Source organism: Falco peregrinus, chromosome 2 (assembly GCF_023634155.1).
Source record: "Falco peregrinus isolate bFalPer1 chromosome 2, bFalPer1.pri, whole genome shotgun sequence".
In the NCBI taxonomy this organism is placed as follows: Eukaryota; Metazoa; Chordata; class Aves; order Falconiformes; family Falconidae; genus Falco; species Falco peregrinus.
This window is the reverse complement of record NC_073722.1, coordinates 39,759,943-39,786,994: the sequence shown is the minus strand read 5'-3', so window position 1 is coordinate 39,786,994 and position 27,052 is coordinate 39,759,943. Positions and strand designations below refer to the sequence as shown.

At 43.7% G+C, this 27,052-nt stretch overlaps 1 protein-coding gene across 4 annotated transcripts in view; it reads right to left on the bottom strand.

The window, feature by feature from the left end:
* Positions 1-10,622, bottom strand: part of ALMS1 (ALMS1 centrosome and basal body associated protein) — a 76,023-nt gene extending 65,401 nt beyond the window's left edge. For all 4 annotated transcript variants that reach the window (XM_055794469.1, XM_055794470.1, XM_055794472.1 and 1 more), the window contains exon 1: positions 10,502-10,622. In XM_055794469.1, coding sequence (XP_055650444.1) covers positions 10,502-10,567 — 66 coding nt within the window. In that variant the 5' untranslated portion in view covers positions 10,568-10,622. The remainder of the gene's footprint in view (positions 1-10,501) is intronic.
* Positions 10,623-27,052: the final 16,430 nt, after the last annotated feature.

The following is a 27,052-nucleotide window of genomic DNA, read 5'->3' as shown; positions in this document are numbered from 1 at the left end:
GATATTTCTTTCCCAGAAGTACTTCCTCCTCCCAAATGCTCTCTTAGCACTTACAGTTTTCAAATCCCATTCATTTCACATTAGAATTTGGGAAAGGTTCCACCAATCTTATTTTGGGAGAACAGAGCCAAAGATGTATCATATGCAGATTTCTCAAGAAGAATTTGGTGGAGAAATGCTAATGAGTTATGATGCGATTACTACAAATAGCAATATTCTAGAAGATTCAGAGTACAGTTATATCCAGAGCTACCAAAGGCTCAAATAATCAGTCACCCAGAAGAGCAGGAAGGAATCATAGTATTACTATTGCTAAGAGTACTTAATGTAGTACCTTCCATGCAAAGGCCCAAAAATGTTTCACAAACACTGATTCACAGCACTGCTTCAGAATGTGCATGATAAATATTTATCCTCCTTTACAAGGCACAGAGAACTTTGTGTACAACAATATGGAAAATCAGTGGCAGAGCTGATTTCCCAAATAGTCTGATCCAACCATAATGCACATCTTTTATTTGATGCTCGGAAACTTCACCTGTCTTTGCCTGATGGTTATAAGAGAAAGTCAAAAACACAAACACCTACAGCAGCACAAGCCAAACAGATTAAAGCATGAATGAGAATGTGAAATAAGATATAACACACTGGAGGGAAGGGATGCCATCCAGAAGGACCTTGGCAGGCTTGAAAGGTGGGCCCATATGAACCTCATGAAGTTCAACAAGGCCAAATGCAAGGTCCTGTACCTGGGTCAGGGCAATCCCCGGCACAAATACAGGCTGGGTGGAGAATGCAGCCTGTAATGAGAGCAGCCCTGAGGAAAAGGACTTCGGGGTGCCCGTTGATGAGAAGCTCAGTATGACCTGGCAATGTGCACTTGCAGCCCAGAAAGCCAACTGTATCCTGCGCTGCATCACCTGCAGCATGGCCAGCAGGTCAAGGAAGGTGATTCTCCCCCCCTTCTCCATTCTGGTGAGGCCCCCCCTGCAGCACTGCCTCCAACTCTGGGGCCCCCAACATAAGAAGGGCATCGAGCTGTTGGAGCGGGTCCAGAGGAGGCCACAAACATGGTTAGAGAGCTGGAGCACCTCTCATATGGGGACAGGCTGGGAGAGTTGGGGTGGTTCAGCCTGGAGAAGAGAAGGCTATGGGGAGACCTAATAGTGGCCTTTCAATACTAAAAGGAGGCTGATAAGGAAGAAGGGGACTGACTTTTTAGTAGGGCCTGTAGTGACAGGACAAAGGGGAATGGCTTTAAACTAAAAGAGGGCAGATTGACATTAGCTATTAGAAAGAAATTCTTCCCTGTGAGGGTGGCGAGGCGCCGGCACAGGTTGCCCAGAGCAGCTGTGGATGCCCCATCCCTGGAAGCATTCAAGGCCAGGCTGGACGGGGCTTGGAGCAACCTGGTCTAGTGGCAGCTGTCCCTGCCCATGGCAGGGGGCTGGAACTAGGTGATCTTTAGGGTCCCTTCCAACCCAAACCATTCCAGGTCTCTATGAAATAAATGTTTGTATCATAATTAGATAATTGATAACTTTCACCTATTTAAATATTTCATGTAAATAGCTGCTGTCATTGTCACAGTGATGCTATGGCATCATGAACATGAAAAGTGGTCTGCACAGTGACTGTAGAAGAAAGTGGCAGAACTGTAGAGAAAGCGTATTTACAAATTCCTGTTAAAACATAATTCAAATGATTCTGCAGCATGCACCTCCCTGATCTAAACAAGAAACATACTTTTTTTTGTTTAAGCAAGCAGAAAAAAATACAATGATAGAAAAGCAAGAAACACTCATTGTTAGTTTCCCAACTCCATCCAGGTTTACCAGTACTGGTTTCCAGCTCACTGTCAATGCTTCTTACTAAAACACCCATGAACTACTGAGGTGTCTGCAATGCTCCTAGTGGGTGGAAGGGGAAGAGGATTTGAATTGGGGGTGAGTGGAAGGGAGATGAAGCAGGACCCCCAAGAAAGCAACATAATTAGTCAGGAATTCTCCACGGAAACATGCTCCTCCAAAAATATTAGTAGCATTCAATGCAAGAAACCTCATGTGAAAAGAAAAATTACCATGAATTATGTTCTCTCAGGAAGACATCCATTCAATAAGCTGAAAGCTCCACAAATCAGGAAGCAATCCTACCACCCCAACTTCAGAGCAGCCCACCTAGCAAATGCTCAGTGAAACCAATACATTTACCCATTCCAAAACTGCTATTTAAATCATTCAGCTCTTGCACATCACCGCAAGAACCATATTCATGGTTCTCTCAAAGCATATTAGTTACACCAATATACTTCATGAAATTTTCACAGAAAAACCTAAGACTTTGGAGTTTGCTCTTTCAAAATTTCCTTCAAAGAAAACAAAAAAATGCAAGTTTTACAGAACTGCATATATCAAAATTTTATGCTCTGAAATCAAAGAGAATCAAAAGCCAACCATGCCTTAGATACTGAAGTAATAGCAGGACCTTAGGGAAAGATGATCACTTCCTGAAGTCAAATACTTCCCAGACAAGCAGGATTCTCCTGCTAGCACCCAAGCTTGATTTGTGTTTTCATGTAATAAATGCCCCAGCTCAAAGTGGCAGAACTTAAGGCCCACACACTCATCAGCTGTAGTTTCTCATGCTTGCATACATAAGGCTGCACTATGCATTTAGCATTGCTCTTTAAAGGAACCTGACACTGCATTAACAAAACACCATAAAGGAAATAATCTGTCCTTTACAATGGCAGCCAAGTCACTAGGACCTCATGGGTTAGCAGCTGGAAAGAAGCAAACAGGCAACAGCACATTCTGTTTCATTATATCATTTTTAATCCTCAATCCAAAGAGCAATATTAAAGAACAGCACAACCAAAGAAATCTGCCATATATTAGCACTGTGTGTACCAGGGTACAGCATACACAACAAAGCAGTTGCAAGCAAGAATTTAGGATTTAGTAAATTAGTATAATCATCTCCAAGGCCTTCTGTATAATTAAACACCAATTATTAAAATTTAACAAGGTTTTTCCTACTTAAATCCAACACATCAGAACTTAGGCTTTGCTGCTAAATACATAATAAGAGGAAAAGACAAAAATAAAGCTGAACAGCTACAACCACCCACACACAACACAGTGCCATTAACTGAAATGGTAGGAACAGCAGCTCACGTTTGGCATTCTTAACTGATGCTACGTTTCATAGAAATAACTATGAACATTTCCCAGTTTTGAACTACTGAAAGCCTGTATATCCAGGCTTAGCTCTCCTTATTTTATTCTAACCCACAAACCACTGAAAATACAATAGAACACAGCACAACAAAGAAAAAGATCTAGAGAGATATAAAGATAACTCCCTAGATGAGTAATTCTAAGCTAATCTTCCCAAAACATCAGAAATACACTGTAATTTCTTCCAAACACTTCATTTCATTTCTCCCTCCTAAAAATCAGAGGTATGTGGCCAAGGTAAGTCAGTATAAATCTGTGTTTCAGTTTCCTTATCCATCTGAACATGCAGCTGCAAAATCATCAACCCCGCAAAAACAGGCAGCGGAGTTCAGGACTAACTCTTCCAACATCAGTGAGCATTTACACCAAATAAAGGTGATCACATAAGTGCTAAAGGTAGATCCTACTCTGAACTTGCCTTTGCTGGATTTCATCTTTCTAACTTCAGGAACTATTTTTTCCTGTTTTGTCAAGAACATTCCCAATTCTGATACCATTTCCAAAGCATTTATCACTTTACCCCAGCATAGCCTTATCTACTCATTTTGTAGGTCTCACCATACTAATCATCCAATTCAAAGACAATAAACAGGAACAAGCCAAAAAAAAAGAACAATCAAAAACTGTACCCGGAATGCCTTCCAAACTTGCTGCCTGTTTTCTTAGCTTGTCCCAAGACCAAAAACTCTTCCGAGGTCACACTACAATCATACTCCACCACCTGCTTAGCTACTAGATCACTTACCCTCTCTAAAGACGGTAATTAAACAGGTTTGAAATCAATTTCCTTAATAGTCACAGTGGGTATTTTCTTAACAATTATTTCAAGTGGTTTCAAACAGTTTGTTCTAAATTCTTGCATTTCTGTGCTTCTATCGCCTACTCCTGGTGGATAAACAAGTATACGATATAAAAACTACAATTAATGAATAATTAAATAAACAACATTTTATATTTCAGACAAGCATGAATTTGACTGTCCGTACACAAAATTAATTTTGAATACAGATGCAGAAAAGTCCCCATCCTACAAGCCCCAGGCACGTTTCCTGAATAACTGGACACAAAAAATGTATGAATGAAATCCTTTCACTGGAGGTTTCTTCATAGCTGCACAACTTGCACCACGTTATAAAAAGTTCTAGTTTTCATTTGTCCATTGGTTTATGTTCAAATTGTATGTGGTTATGATTTTTTTAAAAGGTTTTTTGTTAAATCACCTGTACCAACAACAGTGCAGTGCAAGCCTCACGCCACTTGGAGTCAGCAACCCACTGCCGCAGGGCAAGGTCTTCCCCAGCTGTGGGGAAGGAACAAAGGAGCATAGAGAAACAGACACATATTTACCTGTTACAACGGAATTGATGACTGTGTCCCTGAAGATTAAAGAAACAGTTTTGCCAGAACACAAAGAATGTAGGTCATGCTGCCTTATACCTACCTGCTCATTTCATGGAGCAATTATCAGCATGTAATGAACACTCAAGCAAAAGCACTTCAGAGGCTACATGCAAACTCAGAATTCCCTTAATGCTACACAAATGCAACTGCACTTCACTGTAACCCAGCAATTTCATTTATCGTGGCTTTATATTCCATATCAACCCTACTTTGTCAGAACACAAAGTAAAATAAAAAAATAGAAGCCTCATTCAAATTCAGACTCAGTTTTCACATCAGAGATTTTTTTGGCCAGAAGCCCAGTACCACAAGTTGAACAAAAACTTTTAGCATTTAAGTCCAGCTACTGAAATTAATAACAAAACTCACATTGTCTGCAAACAGGTCAACACCAGAAGTTAATTTATTAACATAATAATTTAGATTTCAAAAATACTCAGAAGAATGTAACAATGATTTGGTGCTGTCAGGTATGAGAAATTATTTAAGGTGGCCTTTTTTTTTAGTAAGGACTGGTGTGCTAGCAGTACTTTTCAGACCCATACCATTCCCACCCAACATGAAGGCATCACCAACGAGTACAGCAGCTGCTGTGTAAATTCTATTTACAGAATTTACCCTTCTCTGAAGGGCCACCAGTCAGTACTGATGTACGGGGATTTTCTTTCTCAGTAAGAAACACTGCCCATTTTTCACAGGTAAAGCTTAGGAGGTTTCTCTTGAGCCATTCATCCAAAAACTGTTTTATTACTTTTGTGCAACAAACACTGGACTTTCAAATAGCCACAAGAGATCAGAACCAGTGCAGTGCATCTCAAACACAAGAAGGGAAGATTCACGACACAGTAAACTGTTGGGATGTGCTGAAAGTGTTCCAGAACAGTAATCTGTATATTTACACAATATACACTGAATTACAAAGACTGCTAGCACATTGTTTTGAATTTCTTGAAACCAGTCATTTCCACTGTCAAGTTTGTAACATCAATAGCTTTATGGAGTGTCCTAAAACAACAAATGGAAAATTAATCACTGCTGATCTGCAACAACTCTGCCTACTTTTTACTCAGTTTCTTAAGGTGACAGCACGCTCTGTTCACAGTCACACCTCAGCCACAGGCACTGGAAGGCAATCTGAAAGTTGATTACTGGAATACATCTTAATGCCTGAAGTAGACGTTTTATTCATGTAATCACAGCGTAACTGAGGCAGGAAGAGACCTCTGGAGGTCACCTAGGCCAACCTCCTGCTCAAATCACAGTTAACTTCAAGGCTAGGTCAGGCTCATCCTGTCAGTTTGTGACTCGTTCCAAGGATGTGGGATCAACCATTTCTGTGGGGGTCCTGGTCCAGCACTTTACCACCCCTCCTCGTGAAAAACCGATTTCCTTGTCTCCAGTTAATTTCTCCTTACTGCAACACACCACCGTTGCTTGTCCTGTCACTGTGCACCTCCAAGAAGAGCCTGCCTCTGCCTTCTCCTCTGGCAAAGCACCGCTGCCAGATCCTCAACTTCAGCCTCCTCCTCCCCAGGCCAGACAAACCCAGCCTCTGCTGCTTCTCCTCATCACCATGTGCTCCAGCCCCATGACTGTCTTGGTGGCCTCCACCAGACTCAGGCCACTTTGCTGACCTCTCTCTTGTACCAGCAGCCTGGAATAGGAGACAGGATCCAGCTGTGGCCAAGAGAAGGGAATATTCAGTTCCTCCAGCTGCCAGTTCTGCTTTTATTAATGCAGCCGACTGCATAACTAGCTTTCACTGCTGCAGAGCGCACTGTCAACTCCAATTCAACTTCCTGTCCACCAGGTCCTCTGGCTCTTCTCTGAAGGGCCACCAGTTGATACTGATGTATGGGAATTTTCTCATGAGGATTATGCATTTTTCATAGCTAAAGCTCATGAGATTCCTCTTGGGCCATTAATCCAGCTGGCCAAGGTCCCTCTGAATGGCAGCCCTGTCCTCCAGCATATCATCCACTCCCTCCAGCTTGCTATCATCCACAAGCTCAATGCATGTGCACTCACGCCATCCACCTGGGTCACCAGTGTGGCATTACACAGCAGTAGCCCAAGGATTGGCCCCAGAGGAACACCACCAGTTAGGTTTTGAACAGCTAAGCTGAGTAGTAGTTCTTCAGGTCCTTTTTCCTACCCTTCTTAAAAAAGAGCAGAACATCAACCTTTTTGTGGTTGCTACGAACAATCTCCCATTCATCACAGCCTTTGAAAAGGTGATAGAGAGGGACTTTAATGACATCAGCCAGCTCCACCACCCCCTCGGACACATCATGTCCAGCCCTATGGACTGTGTAAGTCCACTTGACCTAAGCAGTCACCTTCTCAAGCCTCCACCACCCCAGGTACTATCGCTCACCCACAAGCTCTTCTACTAGGCACACAGAGTAAAAACTAAGTGAAACTATGGGTTTATCCCAATTTTTTTCCAGTGGAAGCTGCATTCCTCTTTATTAATTCAGAATTACTTATTTTGGGTTTCACAGAATCATAGAATAGCTCAGTGAGAAAGGACCTCGAAAGATCACCTGGTCCAAACTCTCATAGGAAAGGCAGCCTAGGTGAGAGCCTATTTCCAATTATAAGATGCTAAATTCCTAGTATGATCACACTGCTACAGTCACTTCAGCAATCTAACAGCTAAACATCAAAACTATTAACTTTCCTCCAAGCATCAATCTCTTGTCTACTTATTGCAAATAAAGACAAAATTGAGTTTCACACAAGGTAGCTTAGCCATCTTATTTTCATTCCTGTGCAAAAATCCATTAACTGCTTGCTGTCCAAATTGTAACTCCAATACGAACATTTAACAGCATTCCTGAGTGATTTTATGTAATGGAAAGGTCTGCTACTTCTTTACATTCTCAGCTTTGGATCACTGAAAAAGCACTGAGTAGCCCCTGATTTTGAATTATTTTTTTTGTTCAGATCATACTTACAAGAACTGTAATTTGTGTTGTACTATCCTCTGTATTTAAAAAAAAAAATGTTCATTGCTGTATCTTTCCCACACTAAGTAACCATTTAAATAAAAGCTAGCTCTGTCAGTAGGTACCTTAGTTTGATGTTTCTACCTAGCTTTAAAAAACAAAAAGGAGGAAGAAATATTTCTATTAATGATGGACTACAGCCATCAGTTTGCAGCACTTAAGAATGAGAACCAAAAACTTGATCCTCCTGGATCTTACTTGTAAAACGTACGCTTAGCTAAATGTAGAGTCAAGAAATTTGGAGGACAGGGCTTAAAGCATCCTCATAATCAAATACAAACTAAAAGAGGAAACTAACCAAGTATTTTAACTCCCAAAACAGAAATTGCATAAATAGTAAAAAGTATCTCTACATTGGTTACAGAATTTCTTCTCACTCTTGCAGTCTGATGGCAAAAGCTCCATAATGCCTAATAAATAAATGCCATAATTATCATAAACTAGCACTTTGGCTGGAAGATACAGTCCCCAGTCTCTCTTCAGTAAGCAAAAGCTTGAGGTAAGAGTTGAGTAGGTGTTACTTAACCCAATTTTAACTGCAGTTAACAATCCACTGCCTAGCTGTGCTGGTTTGCTGTCTGTTGGAATATGTGACAGAACAACCCAGAGGCAACAACAAGCAACCAGGGCACAGCAGCACAAGTCACTTTTTTAACAGGTGAGCTGGGGCTTGCTGATTTATATGGCACTCATGAAACCACAACCCTGCATGTTAGAAGTTACATGTTTTCAGTGCTAATCTTTGCCATTTAAAGTTACAGATAAAATAGTCTCTTGCAACAGAAACATACAATAAAGGTGTAAGAGCAGCCATACTACGACAGACAGAAGATCTGCCTGGCCTACTCTCTGTCTGCACCTGCATCCCCTTGACCCAGAAGAGCAGCAGTACATGAGCAACAAGCTTGGCTCAGCTCCATCTGGTATTCCCAGAGCTGAGCTCTGGTTGTCAGAGCAGCAGTTAAACCACGGCGCAAAACAAATATGGAGAAGGAAGCAACAGCCACTGTAAAACAAGAAAACCTGACACCCAAAAAGGATCAAAATAAACTGACCTGTGATGATTATTATAAAGGTAAAACAAGAAGCAGGAAACAAGTTCACTAGTTTATAACATCACATAGAACTTACTGTGAAATTTGTCTGTATATCAGCATTCAAATTAATTTCATTTCTACTTAAATATATACAAGAACGCAGAGTAGTGGAAGAACTGTCCCTTTATTCTGCTGCAAATTAGCCTTCCTGAAAACATATGGTGAAGGTACTTCAGCAGAAGGCTTTTGGAAACTGAATTAAGACTGTGGCCTTCGAGTACTTAAAGGGGGTTGACAAGAAAAATGGGGACAGACTTATTAGTAGGACCTGTAGTGACAGCACAAGGGGGAATGGCTTTAAACTAAAAGTGGGCAGGTTGACATTAGCTATATGAGGGTGCTGAGACACTGGTACAGGTTGCCCAGAGCAGCTGTGGATGCCCCATCCCTGGAAGTGTCCAAGGTCAGGTTGGATGGGGCTTGGAGCAGCCTGGGCTAGTGGCAGCTGTCCCTGCCCATGGCAGAGGACTGGAATTGGATGGTCTTTAAGATCCCTTCCAACCCAAACCATTCCGTGAATCTGTGATACACTGAGTTCCCATATTCACATGTTTGTTAAGTCCAGACTTTCCTTTAATATGTCATATTTATTCACATGGCTGTTTCCATTCCTTGTTTTAGTTTCTAATATTTCTTCTGATAAGACTGAAACCTATACTAATCTGTGGTTCTTCCCACGGACCATTTGTAAAAATTGACATAGCATCTACTACTGGCTGCCATCTGGCTGTTGTGCCTCTGAGTTCCTTCAGAGTTCCGGGACAAAGCTCTGGAACGATCACCATCGTGTAGCTTTTCATTTTGGGTTGTTCTCTTATACCTTCCTAACACAGATCTGTGGGCACGACATCACTAAACATCTCCAGACCAAAGTGTCTGACACCAGCTGTTCAAGCACCCTGCACAAACATGACTCCCAACAGTTCACAAGAGTCAGAACTTGTGCAGGTGCTACAAGCCCTTTACACTTCTAGAAACTACCATGAAGACAGCAGGACAGTTAAGACCAGGCACCAGAACAGTGCAACAACATGGGAAGAAAGCTTTCCAATGTTGTCACAAGGGGCAAGTTCAGCAAGACGGCAATTATTGGGGTGAGAACATGGGGGTGAGAACATAGGGGTGGCAGGATGCGATGGACACCAGTGATCCCCAGAGAACTCCTGTTCCCCATCTCCAGCTTTGATATGAACACAGCAAAGTGTACAGAGCCATGCATGAGCCCTTCTAGGGCAGGAATAGCTCCATAAGGCAATGCCAGCCCCCCTGGTTCTGACTTCCCAGGAGGGTTAATGACTGAGCCAGCCGCATCCACCCCTCTCTAGGGCAGAATAAGGCACAAAAGAAACAGGACAATTACACACACACCCTCCTCCCAGAACGGGAAGAAAAACCAAGCCAGTTACAGGCACCCTTCTCCCAGGAGAGACTGCAGGGGGTGGAGAGGGATCAGACAGGTCACAGACCCCCTTCTCTCCGGGGCAGGAGATGGGGGAAGGCCAGGTCAGTTGCATCCCTCTTTTTCTGGACCAGAAAAATCAGCCAGTGACAGTCCCTTCCGCGACAGAATGTAAGATTAAGCCAGTTTTCCCCGCCCGGGGTGGAAGGAGAAACCCGGGTGCACCAGCCTGTCACACCCCCTTCCCCAAGGCCCGCAGACGGGGTGAGGGGCTGCTGAGAGCCGCTACCGCCTCCCTGCCACATTATCCTCAAAGCCGCCTGCCCAAACCCCTCCACCAGACCCTGTACTCACAGGAACCCTCTCCTCCTCATCTTCCTCCTCATCTTCCTCCTCCTCCGCCTGCTCTCCCGGCTCCATAACACCAACCCTACAGCCGCCTTCTCCGCGCAGCGGGGACGCGAGCCGGCGCCAGCCCGCCCCGCCCTGCCGCGCATGCGCCGCCGCCCCGGCGCCAGGGCTCCCTCCCGCCCCGTGCATGCGCGCGCGGCGAGCGGCCGTTGGAGGGCGGGGCGGCCGTTGGAGGGCGGGGCGGGGCGGGGCGGGCACCGCCCAGCGACGGCTGAGGGAGCGCGAGATGGAGTTTTGGCGGGCGGGGTGTTCGGGTGGTAACGCTTCCGCCGCGTCTCCTCACACAGACCGGTCTCCAGCCCCGGCTGGTCGGGCCGCCCGCTGGCTCGGAGTGGTCTGTCCGTAGGCGCACACTCGGGAAATGTCTGTTAAATGAGAGGCTTTCCGAGTGAGTGTGACTGTCAGCAACAATCAGGAGTAAACCTCTTAACACCGACGTAGCATTAAGAGGCTGGCGTTCTCTTTATTTACAGTGCTGGATGCACGGGGGATCACTGCCCAACGTGCACGCAAAGTTACGTATTAGGTGTCTATTATATATGTATGAAGGTACACATTATATACAGTAGAACACTCGCACATTCATAGTGTATTACATACTCATTTTCATTCACACACAGGATTGGTTATAAGTTTCTCACCACTAATGCAAACTAGTACACGCCCTCAGGCAGCACTACTGAAGTTTTTTAACCAGCTCTGTGTGCTCTCCAGGTGGGGTTTGCCCTCTTTTAGGGGGGCTGTTTGCGTCAGAGATCACAATCTCCCACTGCCATAATTACCTTTGTCCTTCTTTCAACTAATTTTCTCTGGATTGCAACACTTAGCTTGTCCTTTGCAGCCAGAGCTTCCTCACTTGGAGGCCTCTTTCTGCGTAACTCACATAACTGTTCTTTCCGCCATCCGTTCTTTGTTTCCCACCCTTCCCAAGGCTGACTCCCTTGATTAGAAATCCCTTCATTTGCCACTTTTAACTCCAGAGAGTCAGATTGGCCTAAACTTTGTGCACAGATTTATTTAACATATAGTTAAACACTAAATCAGAGTTTGGGAGTTTGGTAATTTGGGAGTTTAGACATTTAACCCCTTTGAGACTTCTAAAGCAAGATTTCTTTGGGAGTCTCACCTAAATTGCATAATTCTGATAATATTTTCGACTTTCAGGTATGCACAATTGGGTACAACGTGACATGATTAAAGGCAGACATTGGATCATGAATTTGTGTAACGTATAGTTAAACACTAAATCAGACTTTGGTAATTTAGGAGTTTAGACAACATGGTGGCTGCACGCTTTTCCTGTGGCGGGGAACTGTTTCCTCTGCTCCTCTGTGCCAGGCCACTTGTAGAGCAGCAATACCTGGATCGTTGCAAGCTTTGGGTCTTGCTGATGAGCTTACATTAAAATCTGGCAGCAGACATTTTGAGGTAGTGTTGGTGTTACCAAGGAATGGATTTGATTTTCCTTGGTGGGAAGTCCATTCAGCTTGCTCAAAACTTTCCACCAGGAGAGGGAGTCTGTTTGTGGTGGTCTGTCAGCAACCATTTGCGTTGGCAAAAGGACAAGCCTTGAGTTTGGGGGAGATACACGGCGCTGTTTAAAAAGCATGTAGGTGCGGTGCTTAGGAACGTGGTTCAGTGGTGGCCTTGGCAGTGCTGGGTTAACTGTTGGACTTGATGATCTCAAAGGTCTTTGCCAACCTCAACAATTCTGTGATTCTGGGCAGGCAAAGAAGTCAAGATGAACCTCTGCAAGGACCCCGGCAGCCCTGGGCATCGGTGGGCTCTCTGCAGTTGTTAATTGTTTCCCTTTGGGTGCCATGAAGGAAGGAGGGGCTCCACTTCTTCCCTGACACAGCCATAATGCTCTCCCTGAGGCATCCACCACAAGTGCTAACACTTTATGTTTCAGCTGGTTGTCAGCAAGGGCAAGGAGGGAGTTTGCCCCAAAAATCATGTTCATCCAGCTGTGTTTTATTTACTTACCCTCCCTCTAAAGCACGAAGAGCAAGAGGCAGTTGAAGCCGGAGCAGCAGAAGATGCAGATCATTGATCTGGCACGGTACTGACAGTCCTTCCCCAACAGCTCGAGCAGTATGGAGGAGTGAGATGAGTCTCCAGGGTCATTGACTGCAGCTTCACAATCCATGTTTCACAGACAGAACATCATTTAATCTTTTATAAAGTTATTGAGCTCCTTCTCAAAAGCAATTAAGCTTTTCTGGTGTTGGTATAAGTAATACATCCAACTGTCCATATGAATATAGCTCCAGACTGTCCGCCTCTCTGCATATATGACAATAAATAACTGCACTAGTTTTCATTCTCCACTAAGCAGAGGGAAGCTGAAGTAGACTGAAAAATAAAGGCTCCTCCATAACATTTTCTGTCTCCCGAGTTATTTATTCTCCTCCTAGCAGTTATCTGCCGTGTATCCAGCGTAACATCTCCCAAAAGGCAGTGGATGTTCATTTTTGTCTGCATTGATTCTGCAGTGAATTGGATGTTATTTTTCAGCGCTAGATAAATCAGAATGCTAAAGTATGTCAAGGCAAACATTCCTTGTAATAATTAAAATGCTGTCAAGAAAATGTAGCTTTATATCCAAACCCATCTCCTATTACAAATGCAATTAAATATTCTGGTCTCAGCCTATCCTAGTCCTTGTTTACGCATCCCCAGAAATCATCACCAGAAATCAATTTACAAGTGAAGCTTAAGAAAATAGCACATATCAGGGTGTGTGCCTGGGGTGACTGGGTGAGGAAGAGAAGAGGCAGCAGTGAAAAAGTAAATACTGCTGAAGAAGCAGAGATTCCATGCTTGCTTTCCCCAGGAAGTATGAGGAATAACCTGCTTGATTTCATTGCCATTTTCCCTTAATTACAGCGGTGCAAGGGAGAGCAGAATTTAGCCTGTACGTTGTAGTGCTAATAACAGTTCCAAATGTCATCAGTGAGAAAGCTTGCCATTTTCTTCCTCTGCTGCAAGTGACTGAAGGGCTCCTCTTGTCATACAATACAGAAATTCTGTCATTCCCTTTATTTTTAGAAGATCAATTCACAGGCAGAGAGGCGAGGAGGAAGGGTTTTCTGAATGTTTATCGCTTACACATCATACAGGAAGCTGTTCACATTCTGTATTAATTTTCTAACAATATCCAGAGACTTACTCAGTCTGAGATGTAATACACTAAAATCCTTTCCAATAAAATGTCACTTGAAATGAAAATTGGAGAGGAGTTTTTAAAAAGGCCATCGCTGTGGAAGATTTTCAGAGCGAGCCAGGCCTGACCAGCTCTGCCTGGTTCGGCTTACCCCAAAAAAGCCCAAAGGCTTTTAAAAGTGAAATATAATGTTTTAAAATACAGCGATTTATTGATGTGCCAATTCTGGAGGACAATATAAAACACAGGTGTCCCTGACGACTGCAAATGTCTTGGAAAAAGGAATATTTAAAAATCAGTGTCAATGGCATGTTGATGGGAAAGCTTTTGACATGGGGATTCTTTCTGTCTAGTGCAAAAGCACCCAGGCGGCAGAGGACTCTGGATGTGACCTCAGTGGAAGTGTTTAATAAAATCAGATATACAGCATTGTGAATATTGCAATCCATTAATTAAGAGCCTCTGTCTCTTACCACAACTGGTGGTGCCAGGCAGCCTGAGAGGGTAAAATGTGATCCACGAATGGTTGTGATATCCTCCACTATTGCACTTTTTAACCAACACACTGGCACGCCAGTGAAATACTAAGCTGTTTTTCAAGTATTTTGCTGAAGATCTGGGTTTTCAGGCTGTCGGATTTGGATGCCCTGAAGTAGTTGGAAACTCATCTCAAGAACACTGGTGGAGCTGGCTCCATGCTGTCTTTTCCTAATTTGTGATTGAAAAAAATGTATATGGTTTAGTGGGAGAGACCCAGGTTTGTAATTGAAAAAAAAAATTATATGTTTAGTGGGAGAGACCCAGGTAATCTCTGCATCTAGTCTTGGTTAAAATCAAGTGAGGTAAAAAGCAAGTAAGTGAAGACAAAGTGTGTCAGTGGGCAGGAGGGTGGGCAGCAAGGAGAAAGAAAGTGCTCATACGCGACAAGGCTGATGAGGTAGGTGATTCAATTAGTGAAAGGACAGTGGGGGTGTTCCATTAAAAGAAGAGCTGAAATGTGTATGTATTAGTGCAAGTGAGGGAGTTCAAACTCCAAGTGCAGGACATGAAACCAGGTATTAGGATAACAATGATAATAATGAGTTAGAGCTCAAGACTAGAGCACAGGCAACAAAAAGTCAGCACTGCTCAGGAAAGATGGAAATAAATGTATGAATGGGGATGCTGTGTGACATGCTGTGATTTACTAGGCTGGAGAAATAGGAGCTGGAAGGGGTGGAACAGAACCAGTGTAGGTCAACATGACTTCGAGGAAAGCTGGAAAAGATTTTTCTCCTTGCTGTCTGTGGTAGTGCTAACAATCTGCCATAGTTACTGAAATACTGTTGGAGAAAGCAGGAGGGTTTATTAGCTGATTCTGTTTAAATCAGATTGAGGGATAAACAGAATCTGGGCTTAACTGCTGTTCGCAATTTCAAAAAAGCAAATCAGGATTAAACCAAGATACTTTAATGAGATAAAATGGTCTGAGGAACTTCAGCCCAGCATTGCTCCGCCAAACCTCAGGCACCTAACTGGGGTATTTAAGTTGGAGCAATGGTTGCCTTGCGGTGCCTATAGAGATATAGGGTCACAGAGTGGTTTGGTTTGGAAGGGACCATAAAGGCCATCAAGTTCCAATCCCCTGCCTTGGGCAGGGGCACCTTTCATTAACCCAGGTTGCTCCAAGCCCCATCCAGCTTGGCTTTGAACACTTCCAGGGTTGGGACATCCACGCTTCTCTGGGAAACCTGGTCCAGTGCCTCACCATTCTCATTGTGAAAAAAAAAAAAAAAAAAAAAAATAGCATGCCTGAGGTCCACTCTCTGAGGGTACATGGTTCCTACCAGTGACCCCAAAGGTACCTAGGATAACTAAACATCTAAGATAGGTGCTCTGGTAAGATGCCCAAAATTAGGTTAAATAGACCCATGTTTTGGGGACCTGAACATAGAGAAAGCTTCAGGTTTCTTTCTGTCAACAGTGTGCGAATTGTTTAAAATTTTATTCCATATACAGGGGAGGAAACCTGTGTCAAAAGGCTCTGGACCTGGGCAAAAAAAACACCTCAAAGAGTGTGCTGGGAATAAACAAGGACCCTAGGAGAGTGAACAAGAGGACTCATTACTAAAGAAAGATTTATCTTAGGGGTCAGAAAGCATAGGATGCAGTCAGGAGCATGAAAGGGTAAGCTGGGCTCAGAAAAGAAACACCAATGCCTGTTGCAGCACTCTCCAAACCATCCGGCTGCAACAAGGTCTTTCACCATCTCATACCATCATACTCTTCATGCCAGTCCCTCTGCTGCTTTCTCCTAGTCTCACCTCATCCAGGGGGGACACGCATTGCTCTCTCTGCTTCTTCCTCCTCTCTCTTCCTTGGCTGCCCAACATCTTAACAGAACCAGCCACAGCTGCACCTTGTCTACATCAGCCAACCCACAGCTGTATATTATCAATGTTAATTAACCCAGCTTCATTCTTCTACAATTTTTTTTTTTTAACATTTCATACCTTATGTTTTTAACAATCATCACAACCTTTTTACAAATACATTTTTCATACAGTCCTCTAATTTCCCCTTTTTTCTTTTCCTTTTTAACATTTCATACCTTAGGTATTTAACAATCATCATAATCTTTTTACAAAGAAACATTTCATACAGTCCGGACAACTTGTCCCTGAACTCGTTTTTATTTCTTAAGATTTCATACCTCATGTTTTTACCAACCATCACAAACTTTTTACAAATAAACTTTTCATACAGTTTGGACAACTTGTCCCTGAAGTCATACTCATATTCTTTCTTCACTTTTATCTTGGGTTTTTCATCTTCTGCAGGTTGATCACCTTTCTTCTTATCTGCTGTTTGACATCTAGGATTTTGTTTTCTTCAGAGGAGGGTTCTGATGAACTTATAGTACCTTGTCCTTTCACCTCTTGGGTCACACTGGACAGTAACCTGAATGAGCTTGCAGCAGCAGCAGATCTAGAATACAGTGCTAACATGTCATTCTGTGTCCTGAAAAACTTCTTGACATCCTTGTGGTTGCCCATTTCTTCTTCATCTGGAGACACCTTCAACGAGCACATAAACACTGGCAAGAATACCACCAGCCCGAGCAGAAGCAACAGCAGGAGCCACCTGCAGCACCACGCTGCTCCCACACCTTCCCCCAGCACAACCATCACCACTGTCTGGCCAAACCCACTCTGGATCCACCAACGCTGTGGGCTGTTGCCATGTCTGGCTATGTACTCTGCTGCTATCACACATTACCCTCAGTCTCTAAACTCCACGGCAGTTGGGCTTCCTTCTCTTTGATCCCAACAGCTCACCATTACCAGCGTCTGATCAAGATCCCCAGGCTCTTCCCACCTATCTCAACGTGATCTGGATCACAGGCTATCCCTGCCTGTCTCTGCTACATTAGGCACCACCGTCACTGTTCAAAACTTCAAACATCCCCTGGCACAGCCATCACCGCTGTTGCCATTCATTACACCCAGTCTCATAATCTGAAGGGCCTCACATGGGGCACCAATTGTCATAGCACTCTCCAAACCATCCGGCTGCAACAAAGTCTTTTACCATCTCATACCAGGATACTCTTCATGCCAGTCCCTCTGCTGCCTTCTAGTCTCTCCTCATCTGGGGGGAGGGGATAGGCTCACTTGCTCCCTCTCTCTTCTTTCTGCTTCTTCCTCCTCTCTCTTCCTCGGCTGCTCTCTCTTCATTGGCTGCCCAACCACTTAACAGAACCAGCCACAGCTGCACCTTATCTACATCAGCCAGCCCACTGCCCCTGAAGCCAGCCCACAGCTGTATATTACCAATGATAATTAACCCAGCTTCATTCCTCTACAAATGCCTTCCTCCCAAAGAGTGGGTAATGCTGAGCCCTCAATTTCAAGCAAAAAGAGAACACTTTAGCCAGCCTTTCTTCAGTGACCCAAAGTAGGCTGATCTTCCTCCTGTAAAAGGTGCTGTTTATTGACATTCCCAACCAACAAGCAGACAGTGTAGCTCCTGCAAGTGTCACTGTCACAGATTCAGGATTGGTGTCTTGACTCATATCTTATGCAATCTTTCTCCTCACCAGGAAGCGAGAAAGAACCTATTAAATCTGCCCACACAGCGTCTCTAATGCCTGAGCTGAAAATGATAGGAAATTATGAGAGATGTATGGAGCCCTTCTCCAGGTTTCAGGCAAATCAGGGTAAAGTTCCTTCGGAAAAATGTACAACTAATTATGGATTTTCCAGCTGTGATAATGTTTGGAGGTCTAAGTCTTTCTTTAATTAAATCAGAGGTTTATGACTGAACACTTATATTTCTGGTAGGAGTCTGTAGGGAGTAGCCTTTGAATTGGTAAATCAGCTGCCTGAATAAACTGCTTGTCAAGCTAAAATGTTATGTTCTTTGAGGTATGTGCTAAGTTTAAACAAGAAAATAAATAAGTGAATTTAGTGGGGATGAAAAATGGCAAACTGGCAGTGCTGGAAGCTGGAGTCTTTCTTTTACCCACAGGTTCAGAATACCTCCTGCAGTGCACTTTCTGTCTGTGCCCTCCCATCATCATGTCTCTGCTCTGACAGTGGAATGGTTTGCACTCCATTACCCATTCAGACCTTGCTTTCTGTGGTGCGCCAGGCTGCCAGAAATACATTCATCTCTGCTAGTTGTACTGGTGACTTTTAGGAACTTCAGACCTGGTTGTGCCAGGGCTACCTCATTCTTCATGCTAATCTCCCTGATAAAATCTGCAGTAGCATCAGGGCTGAGGCTGTGCCCGTGGAAGCCAAGCCATCTGTTTTATGCTTGAAATGTTGAGAAGTCTATTTCAGTTTTCAATCTGTCTTCTTCAAGAGCAGGCTCCTGAGTCCATCCACCACAACAGTGCCCTCATGCCTTGGCATTCAGGGTATCTGAATTATAGACCAAGGGTGAAGTTCAGCAGACAGATGACTTAAACCTGAGTTTAAGTGTCTACACAGGGTTTTCTGCATGTGGACTGTGTGTTTAAACCCCTCTGTAACTGGTGGCAGCACGGTATGGGATCCAGTTGCCTAAAAATAGCACCTAGTTCAGTCCAAGGTATTTCCACATCTGCCTGGAGCTCGTAGGTGGGGGGAAGCCCCTCATCCTTCTGCAATAGCGGCGTTCAGTGATTCCTGAGGCATTCAGCTGTCAAAATCATAGAATCACAGCATGGTTCAGGTTGGAAGGGACCTTCAAGACCATCTAGTTCCAACCCCCCTGCCATGGGCAGGGACACCTTCCACTAGACCAGGTTGCTTCAAGCCCCATCCAGCCTGGCCTTGGACACTGCCAGGGATGGGGCATCCACAGCTGCTCTGGGCAGCCTGTGCAGCTCCTCACCACCCTCACAGGGAAGAATTTCTTCCTAATATGTGGTATCTACTCTAGGGTCAGTTGAATCACTCCTACACTTCACTGGGCTCAACTCTTGTTACCTACCCACAGACTTCTAGTGCCACCTGAGGTGTAGCAGAGTGCCAAGACATCCATGCAGAGATGGCAAATCTGATACCAGACCTATGGGAGAACTACGCCCTTATGGAAATGGAGATGTGATACCACTGGGCATCTCAAGTAGCAGTTGATGCCTATGTTTGGGCAACAGAATTGATCCTCAGATTTTAATTGACCGTAAAGGGAGCTTAGACACCTCATTCAGATGCAGGTGTTCACATGTTCACATGCTCCTGTTTCAGGAGTACAGTCTTGTACAACTCTTAGCCAACTTTCACACTCTCGAGAATTGCCACACACTCAATACTGTCAAGGCATGTTTTCTCTAGTGGCAATTTCTGAAGCAACCTGCACTCTTTCAGCATTGACGGTAAACCCACAGTCAGTTTTTCCATGATGTCCAGGTGACCATGAATTGTCTTCCATGCTCAGCTACCTCACCTCTCTTGTCTCCACTCCTCATTTTCTTCTATGTTTGACTCTTCTGCCTTCTTTCCCATTGCAAAGTTGCCCATCCCTGATACCAGTTCTCTGCTCCCATGTTCAGACTTCAGAGTGTTTGGGGTGGATAGGCAGTGTGGCACTTACCTGAAATTATATTCCTACAGTAGATAGTTCTAATCTGAACTCGGGTGTGTAAGCTCCCTTTGTAATCTGTGAGAAAAAATTCATACTCTTATAGGGCATGAGTCAGCTGATCTGTTTTAGATCTCTATTTTAGGATGAGATGAAGCATGCCCTCAAAGTTTCTGTTCTTCTGCATTTACTTTAAAGGGAACCCAGGGTGAGTTGCTCAAATGGAGATACCTGTGCTATGAAAGTCTATCTTTGGTTTGATGAATCGCAACAATGAACAGCAAGGGTGACTTCATCTGTTATATATTCATTCTTTTGAGTGGATTAACTCAATCTTGAGCTCCGCTACCTGACTAATATGCTGTTAGACTCTTGCACTGTTCGCTCCTTGAGATTCCCTTTTTTCTTTGCTCTGCTTCTCTCCAACGACAGGCCTAATACTCCCAAGAGTGTGTGGACAACATACGTTGTGACCCTTCCCTACCTCTGTACTTCACTGCCCTCCATCTGTTTTTCATTCTTCTCCATGGTCACCTATGTAGGAGTTTTTTGATCATCCTCACACTTGCCTCAAATATCTCATGTTATCTTCTTTACACACACTTTTATCCCGTCCCCTACTCTGTCCTTACACCTTCATTCTTGACTGCTAATTTCTCCTCACAGTACAATCATGCTTTAGGTTCTATCATCTCCAAAAACCTCCACTCTGAAATCCATTTGCCACCTCCATTCCTGCCCCACCTTGCCTTCTCTCTCCACCTCTTAAGTTCATTGAACACACTGAACAATTGCTGCCAAGTTTCATAAAATAGTTCAGGGCTGAAAGAAACTTAGCAAATCCATCTAGATCAGGCTGCTCAGGACTTTGTCCAGTGAAGTTCTGAATATCACCAAGGATGGACATACCAAACCTGTCTTGGATTCTTCCAGTGTCCATCCCTTTCAACACCTAAGAAATGTTCATTCTGGAGTCCCTCATAATTTCTTTAAAGTTTTATCTCAAAAACAATACTTCATCCTCCCCTTCCCTGACCTGTCAATCAATTGCAAAAGTTACACTGATCTTTTTGAAGTCTGGTCCTTCTCTGGCATCTTCCTATTTCTCCAGTGGCTCCTTCAGCACGGACTTTGGAGAATATTTTTCTTCTCTCTCCCAGGCTCTCTGTGCAAGTCTCATGGGGCTCTATATGCTGTCTGCTGTATGGTCTCCTTGTTACATCTCCTCTGGAGAATCTCATAGAGACAAACCCAGGTACTGCCTCTGTGATAGTGATTTGCAGATCCAACCCTTTACTCCTCCTGCCCTCCTCAGTCTGGGGCAGAATACCAACCTGTGTTTGGTATACTCATACTATGGATGTCACTTAAAGCTCTGGATGGCTTCTGCCAGCCCTCCTCTACTTTTCTTAGCAGGCTGTCGCTCAGACCGTTCATTTGGGCCCCACCTTTGACTTGGGTCTTTCTCTTTGTCCCTTTGCTCAAGCTGTCTAAATGTCTCTGACTCTATCCACTTGGAGGCTCAGAGATGCAGTCACCCACACTTAGCCATCTCCCATCCTGAATGCTGCGATGTCCCCTTCTCTGGACTTCACAGCCTAACCCCACCTGTACTTACCCAAGGAGCAGCTGCAAAACCTAATATTTTGTGTCTGATGCCCTGCATCTTCTGGCTCCCTTCTCTCTGTTACCTCCAATTTGAAGGCTTGCTTTTCATTTTCAAGGCCTTTTTTACCTACTCATGGTGCATCCCTCACCTTTCACCATCATCAGGAAGCCAGCTCTCTCTGCCAGCGGTGCCAGCCTTCATTATCTCTGTGCTAGCCTGCAGACAAGCACCTTCATGCTCCTTCCCATGCCACTCCCCGTATTTTGCTGCGATCCTGTAAAAAGCTGCCTAACAGACTACTGGGGGGATGAGCTGACTTCCCGTCATGCTGGCTGACATTGTATCATTGTTTTCTTGCTTTCCTCCATCTGTCTGTCTCCATCTGTTATACCTTGCCTTATCCTTAGACCATAGCCTTTGCGAGACAGAGACTGTCCTTTTTATTTCCATGTCTGTACAGTGTGTGGTACAGCCTGGCCCTTGTCTGGGAGTAGAACTAAAAGACACTTTTATGCTAAATGTTCAATAAAATAATAGTTTATTTTATTGAACCCACAGCAATGGTTGCCTGGCCTTTGAATTTCATGAGAAAGAAGAGATGCCCTGAATTTGCACACTACTTGATCTCCCCAAATCCTCTTCAGGGGTGTCAGGAGATTACCTCAGTTTCAAGCATCTGATCATCCTTAAATTCCTTACATTGTAGTTATAAACCTCCAAAGTAAGACTTATAATGTGCAACTGTAGTTAATTTTCAGACTTGTCTAAGAAAAGGCTGTAACCAGACTGAGCAATTTTAATTTAAGCAAATTAAGGATTTAAATTTAGCACAGTAACTAAAATCCTACGAATCATAAACCATCACCCCATGTTAACTGCATGATCATCTTCTACTCATAGTTTGATATTATAGAGCATTCTTATTTCTTGGTTTCTGACCAGTCGAAAATCATGGTTACAGTATTAGTCATGCAAAGAACGTCTGGAACTTACAACGCTTAACATTTTGTTTCTTTCTTACTTCATGGAAGGGGTTTTTTTTTATTACTTTACTATTAAAGTACAGTACTATTTTTGGATAGAAACCTTTAAAATTAACTGAGGTTTTATAATTTGTAAAAATAAGAGACCTACATGAGAAACTGTCTATTTAAATGTTCATTCTTCAGTTTAATATTGAGTACCAGAAGCAGTAAAAGATGTTGCTTTTAATCATATTAATTAACTTGCTTATTTTAGGAATACATGCTGCCAAGCAGGTTATCTATTTTAGAATGTAATAGCATCATAAATTAAATGTAGCAATTAAATGAAAACATGTAACAAATAACAGATATATGAAGGTTTTCACAGGTGGGATGGTTGGGCAGGAACAGAAAAGTAAGAAAGCAACAGAGTCCCAAATATGTATTTTATAGGATCCAGTTGTCTCAGTTGGTCATTCCCAGTGCAGTCAAGAAGGAAGCAGGATTTTCTTCAACAGAAATTAGGATTACATTATCAGTAGTTGTTTTCTACGTGGGCCCTTTTTGGGTTTTTTAGTCTTGAGATATATCCCAGAAACTTTTCAGATTCTAGATACAGATCCACTCCATTGAAATCTGATAATAAAAAGAAATACCTCTGTCTTGGACTGTAAAAACCAAAAAGCCAAAAGTGAAGTGCTAGGCACTGTCCAAGTGGAGGAAGGAGATCTTTGCTATGCAGTTACCCACCAAGACTGAAACAAGAATTACCAAAACTGCCCTGTGGTGGAGACAGTCATCTCTTTGGGGGCTTTGGGTGTTGAAAAGTCATGGGAGCCTTTGCCTCACCACCAACCTACTGGAAGTAGCTTCCTTTGCAGTTCCTATCCCGAGAGCAGTTGTGAGCTCTTCTCAATCACCCTCACAAATTCTGCCCCCAGCTCCTCTTTGTGACAGCTCACCCATGCATTGGAGACAACAGGTTCTCATGGAGGACAGAGCAGAGCACAAAAAAGCCTCATCTGTGCAGATTCCTGTTGTACCTAGGCCTACCTTGAAGGTAGGCACTGATCAGTAGCTCTTTGGAAGAAGAGTTTATGTGATAGCGCGTTCACTTCCCAACATCTTGAGATGACTTCGCCGTCACAGCAATTTGCCAGTTCTGATGAAGAACAATTACGGCTGGGGAATTGTAAATGTTTCCCATTGGCAGGTTTCCTTCTCGCAGCCCACAGCTCTCCGTGAGGGTGGCAGCCACTTGCTTTGCCTAAGCTGAGAGCCAGCCTTGGTGAGGGAAATGATATTCAGGTCTCAGCTATCATCAGCTCTAAATCGTTTGTGCCCTTTTCAACCCACAGATGGATTCTGGTTAGTTTCACAACACGGTCCCTTCACTGCCTGGGAAGAGCTGGCTTACTCATTTGTGCCATTGAGAGCCATCCGGTGATGCAACATTCAATACGCTATCATTCAGTACGCTATCCGTTTAGACTGTTAGGACTGCCAGCCTAGCTGAAGGGTGATAAAAGAAAGATGAGATGAAACAAAATGAAAGATGATTGATAAAAATATAATTCCACTGATAATTCCATCTGTCAGTCTAATAACTCACTCATAATGTTTTTTTAATAATAATAACTCATGCTTACATAACAGCTCCTATATGTGGCTTTTTAAGCAGTTTGTAAGTATTAATTAAAGCCCAAAACAGCCGTGTGAGGCAGGTGGGAATTTGCATCAAATATCACTATCATCACTCCCTCATTCCACAGGCAGAGAAGTTGGCAGAGCTGGCTACAGGCTTTGCAGCGCTGCAGGCAAAATTCAGTTTGCTCTGAACAAACTAGTTCCCCTCTGTGGTATGCAGAGACACAGGCATGGAGCAAGGTCAGATGAGCAGGCAAGAGGGTTTGGGCCACCACTTGCCAACACTGCTTCATTCGGACTTCAGATCCGGCAGTCCCTGGAGGAAGTCTCTGCTATCTTGAACGTGGTCGGTGCTGTAGTATTCAGAACTGTCTTCTTCTTACTCAAAGCTCAGCTTCTGCTTGAGGTAACCACCTACTTGTCTGTGTCTAAAGACAATGCTGGCAACTGGGAAGAAGTGCTGGGTAATAAATCTGTAATCAACTCAGAAAAAGAGTGGGGTCTCTTAATACACATCCCTGAGTTACAGGTAACCTTCCTTCCCATTGCTGTCCTCCGGGGTGCACAAGAAAAATGCAGCTGGCCCTGAGGTGTGTGCTTAGACAATCAGTTCTCTGTAACTGCCATGCATTTGAAGGCCAGTCCTGTAAATTCACGCTTGCAGTCCCTGGACTCGCTGTGATGACTTAGAAATCACAATATATGGTGTTGTCTGGATCAGTCCTGTATTAATATTTTTTTTGTTATTTTTTTTTTAGTTATTATTGTTAATATTGTTATATGGGTCCTGGCAGTAGGCCGGCAAAGAAATGGTTCCCCTTGAGCTTCAAGCTACAGAAATACAACTCCATGTCATTTGGTCTAAGCTGAAAGAAAGGGGCACACAAGATGACCCCATTTTACTTGTCTACACACAGGTGCCTGCTTGTACGACTGGCATCCAGGCTCCTATGTAGTCAATGGAGATCAGGCAATGGAGCCTAGGTAGTAATTCACGTGCCCTAAAACGGGTACTTATATTTGCTGTGCTCTTCTTTACACCATCTGAGCAGATCAGGTGTATGTGGAAACACAGACATAGAGCCTGTTTATACCAGCATAGAACTTCATATACTTAAAAAATAATAAAAAATAAAAAATTACAGTTGCCCTGTGCAGATTCTGTTTGCTGAACCAGTTATCTACAGTGTGTTCTTTCTCAGGTCTTAAGCTGTAATTTTTAGTTGCAAAAACAAAATGTAAACCCACAATGCAGCCTTAGGAGGGGTCACAGATCCACTTATGTTGCAGAGGGTCATCAGCTCCTCATTTATATTCCTGAAAGCCTGGCACAGAGATTAAACGTATAGCCCACTCCCACCTATTGACCCTCACTTTCCTGGTGAATCACTTTGTCTATGCTACGTCAACCTTTTCATGCTCTCCCCCACTCTTTTCAATATAGAAACAAATTTAAAATGGTGATTGATTTTAAAAGTGTATTTTATTCCCTTTCAAGCCTATTTGAATGTTGCCAGGCTAGTATTTCACACACACGCGCATTGTATGAGCCTGTTACCAAGAAAGCATGATGTTGACTTTTGTCTGACAGGTCACTCCTAGTGTGGGGGTTTATGAATCAACACTTGAGAGGTGTAAGATGTCCATCCTAACTCCTTGAGCTATCTCAGACATCTATGAGCCTTGGCTTCCTTGGAAACAAGGCTTAGGTGACTATGTATGCATCCGTCTGTCTGTTCATCTTCCTAATTTAAAAGGAATAAAGTAATAACTGACCGATAGTCATCGGGCAGCTTCAACCAAATGTTGTGAATGTCCCAGGCGTGGAAGGATTTTTATGGAGTCTGTTAATTAGAGCCTTATGAGACACCAGGGAACCCAATTAAGAGCTACAGCTCTGTAGGACATCAGGCTTCACTGGTTCTACTTACCACTGCCCACCTTGTTCACTTACATGGTTCATCACACCTTGTGGGCAAAGCTTGCTATGTGTGGAGGCCTCACTTTCCCGGTATTATAGTCAAGTTAAACCTGAGTTAACTTGATTTACCTGTCAGGAAAAGAAGTCAGGCAATACTCTGTGCCCCACTGTAGCTTGATGTCTCCCATCTACAGCCAGCACACGTTTGTCTGTGCTTAGTGTTGGGCATTGGGCAAACCCATCTTCAGAAAGAGAGCTTCCGCACCTTTGGGAAGGACCATGCTCCAGTTCATGCTCTCCAGGTAGAGTAGGAGCCCAGGTAGACAGCTGCTTCCTCAGCAGATACCCCCAACAGAGCTCATCCCAAGGTGGAACAGGCATCCAGCCCAGGCTACAGTCCACAGTGGGAAAGAAGACGTGGGAGATCTCGGCATGCATAAGGCTAGTTTTGAGCCTGCTTCACTGCCTGGTGCAGAAGGTCTGGTGACCTACAGTTGCCTGTCAGATCTAAGAGAGCAGTGCCTGCTCATGGATTTAGATTCAGAAATGCTGGGTGGAGGATGCAGAGTCATCCAGCTGAGGGCAATGACACGTTGAGCAAGACACATTCCTCTTTGCCAGCTTGGCTTTGCTGGAGCTACTCTTCCTCTGAGATCAAACACAGGCTACCACCCTGTTGCATCCATGACCTGCCTGTGCTGGTACTATTCTCATCTTCCAGAGTATTCTTTATTTGAGAAGTTACCCTTCCCACCTCCATCTCCTTCTCAGCTTCTCTTCCATTACATTACCCTTTTCCCTATTTGGTTTTCACTTCTTGACATGCCCACGATATGCCAACACTAACTTCTTGATCTTTCACAGTGACTAACGCTTCCGTTTTGCCAAACATTCGGAATCATTCTGGCTGGTTCAGCACATATCCACAGAACTGACACATATCATTATTCTTGGACTCAAAGTTGTATGAAGGAATTGAGTCCCCTCAGGTTGCTTTTCTAGTTGCCATTTTTGGCTACAGGTTCACCCGGAATTTGCATGCAAAAAAAATATGGTAGCCTATGTGTTGTGGGTGTGTTACAGTTTTCAGTAATTTTATCAGCATGGTTTCTGTATCTTTCCATCTGTGAAGCAA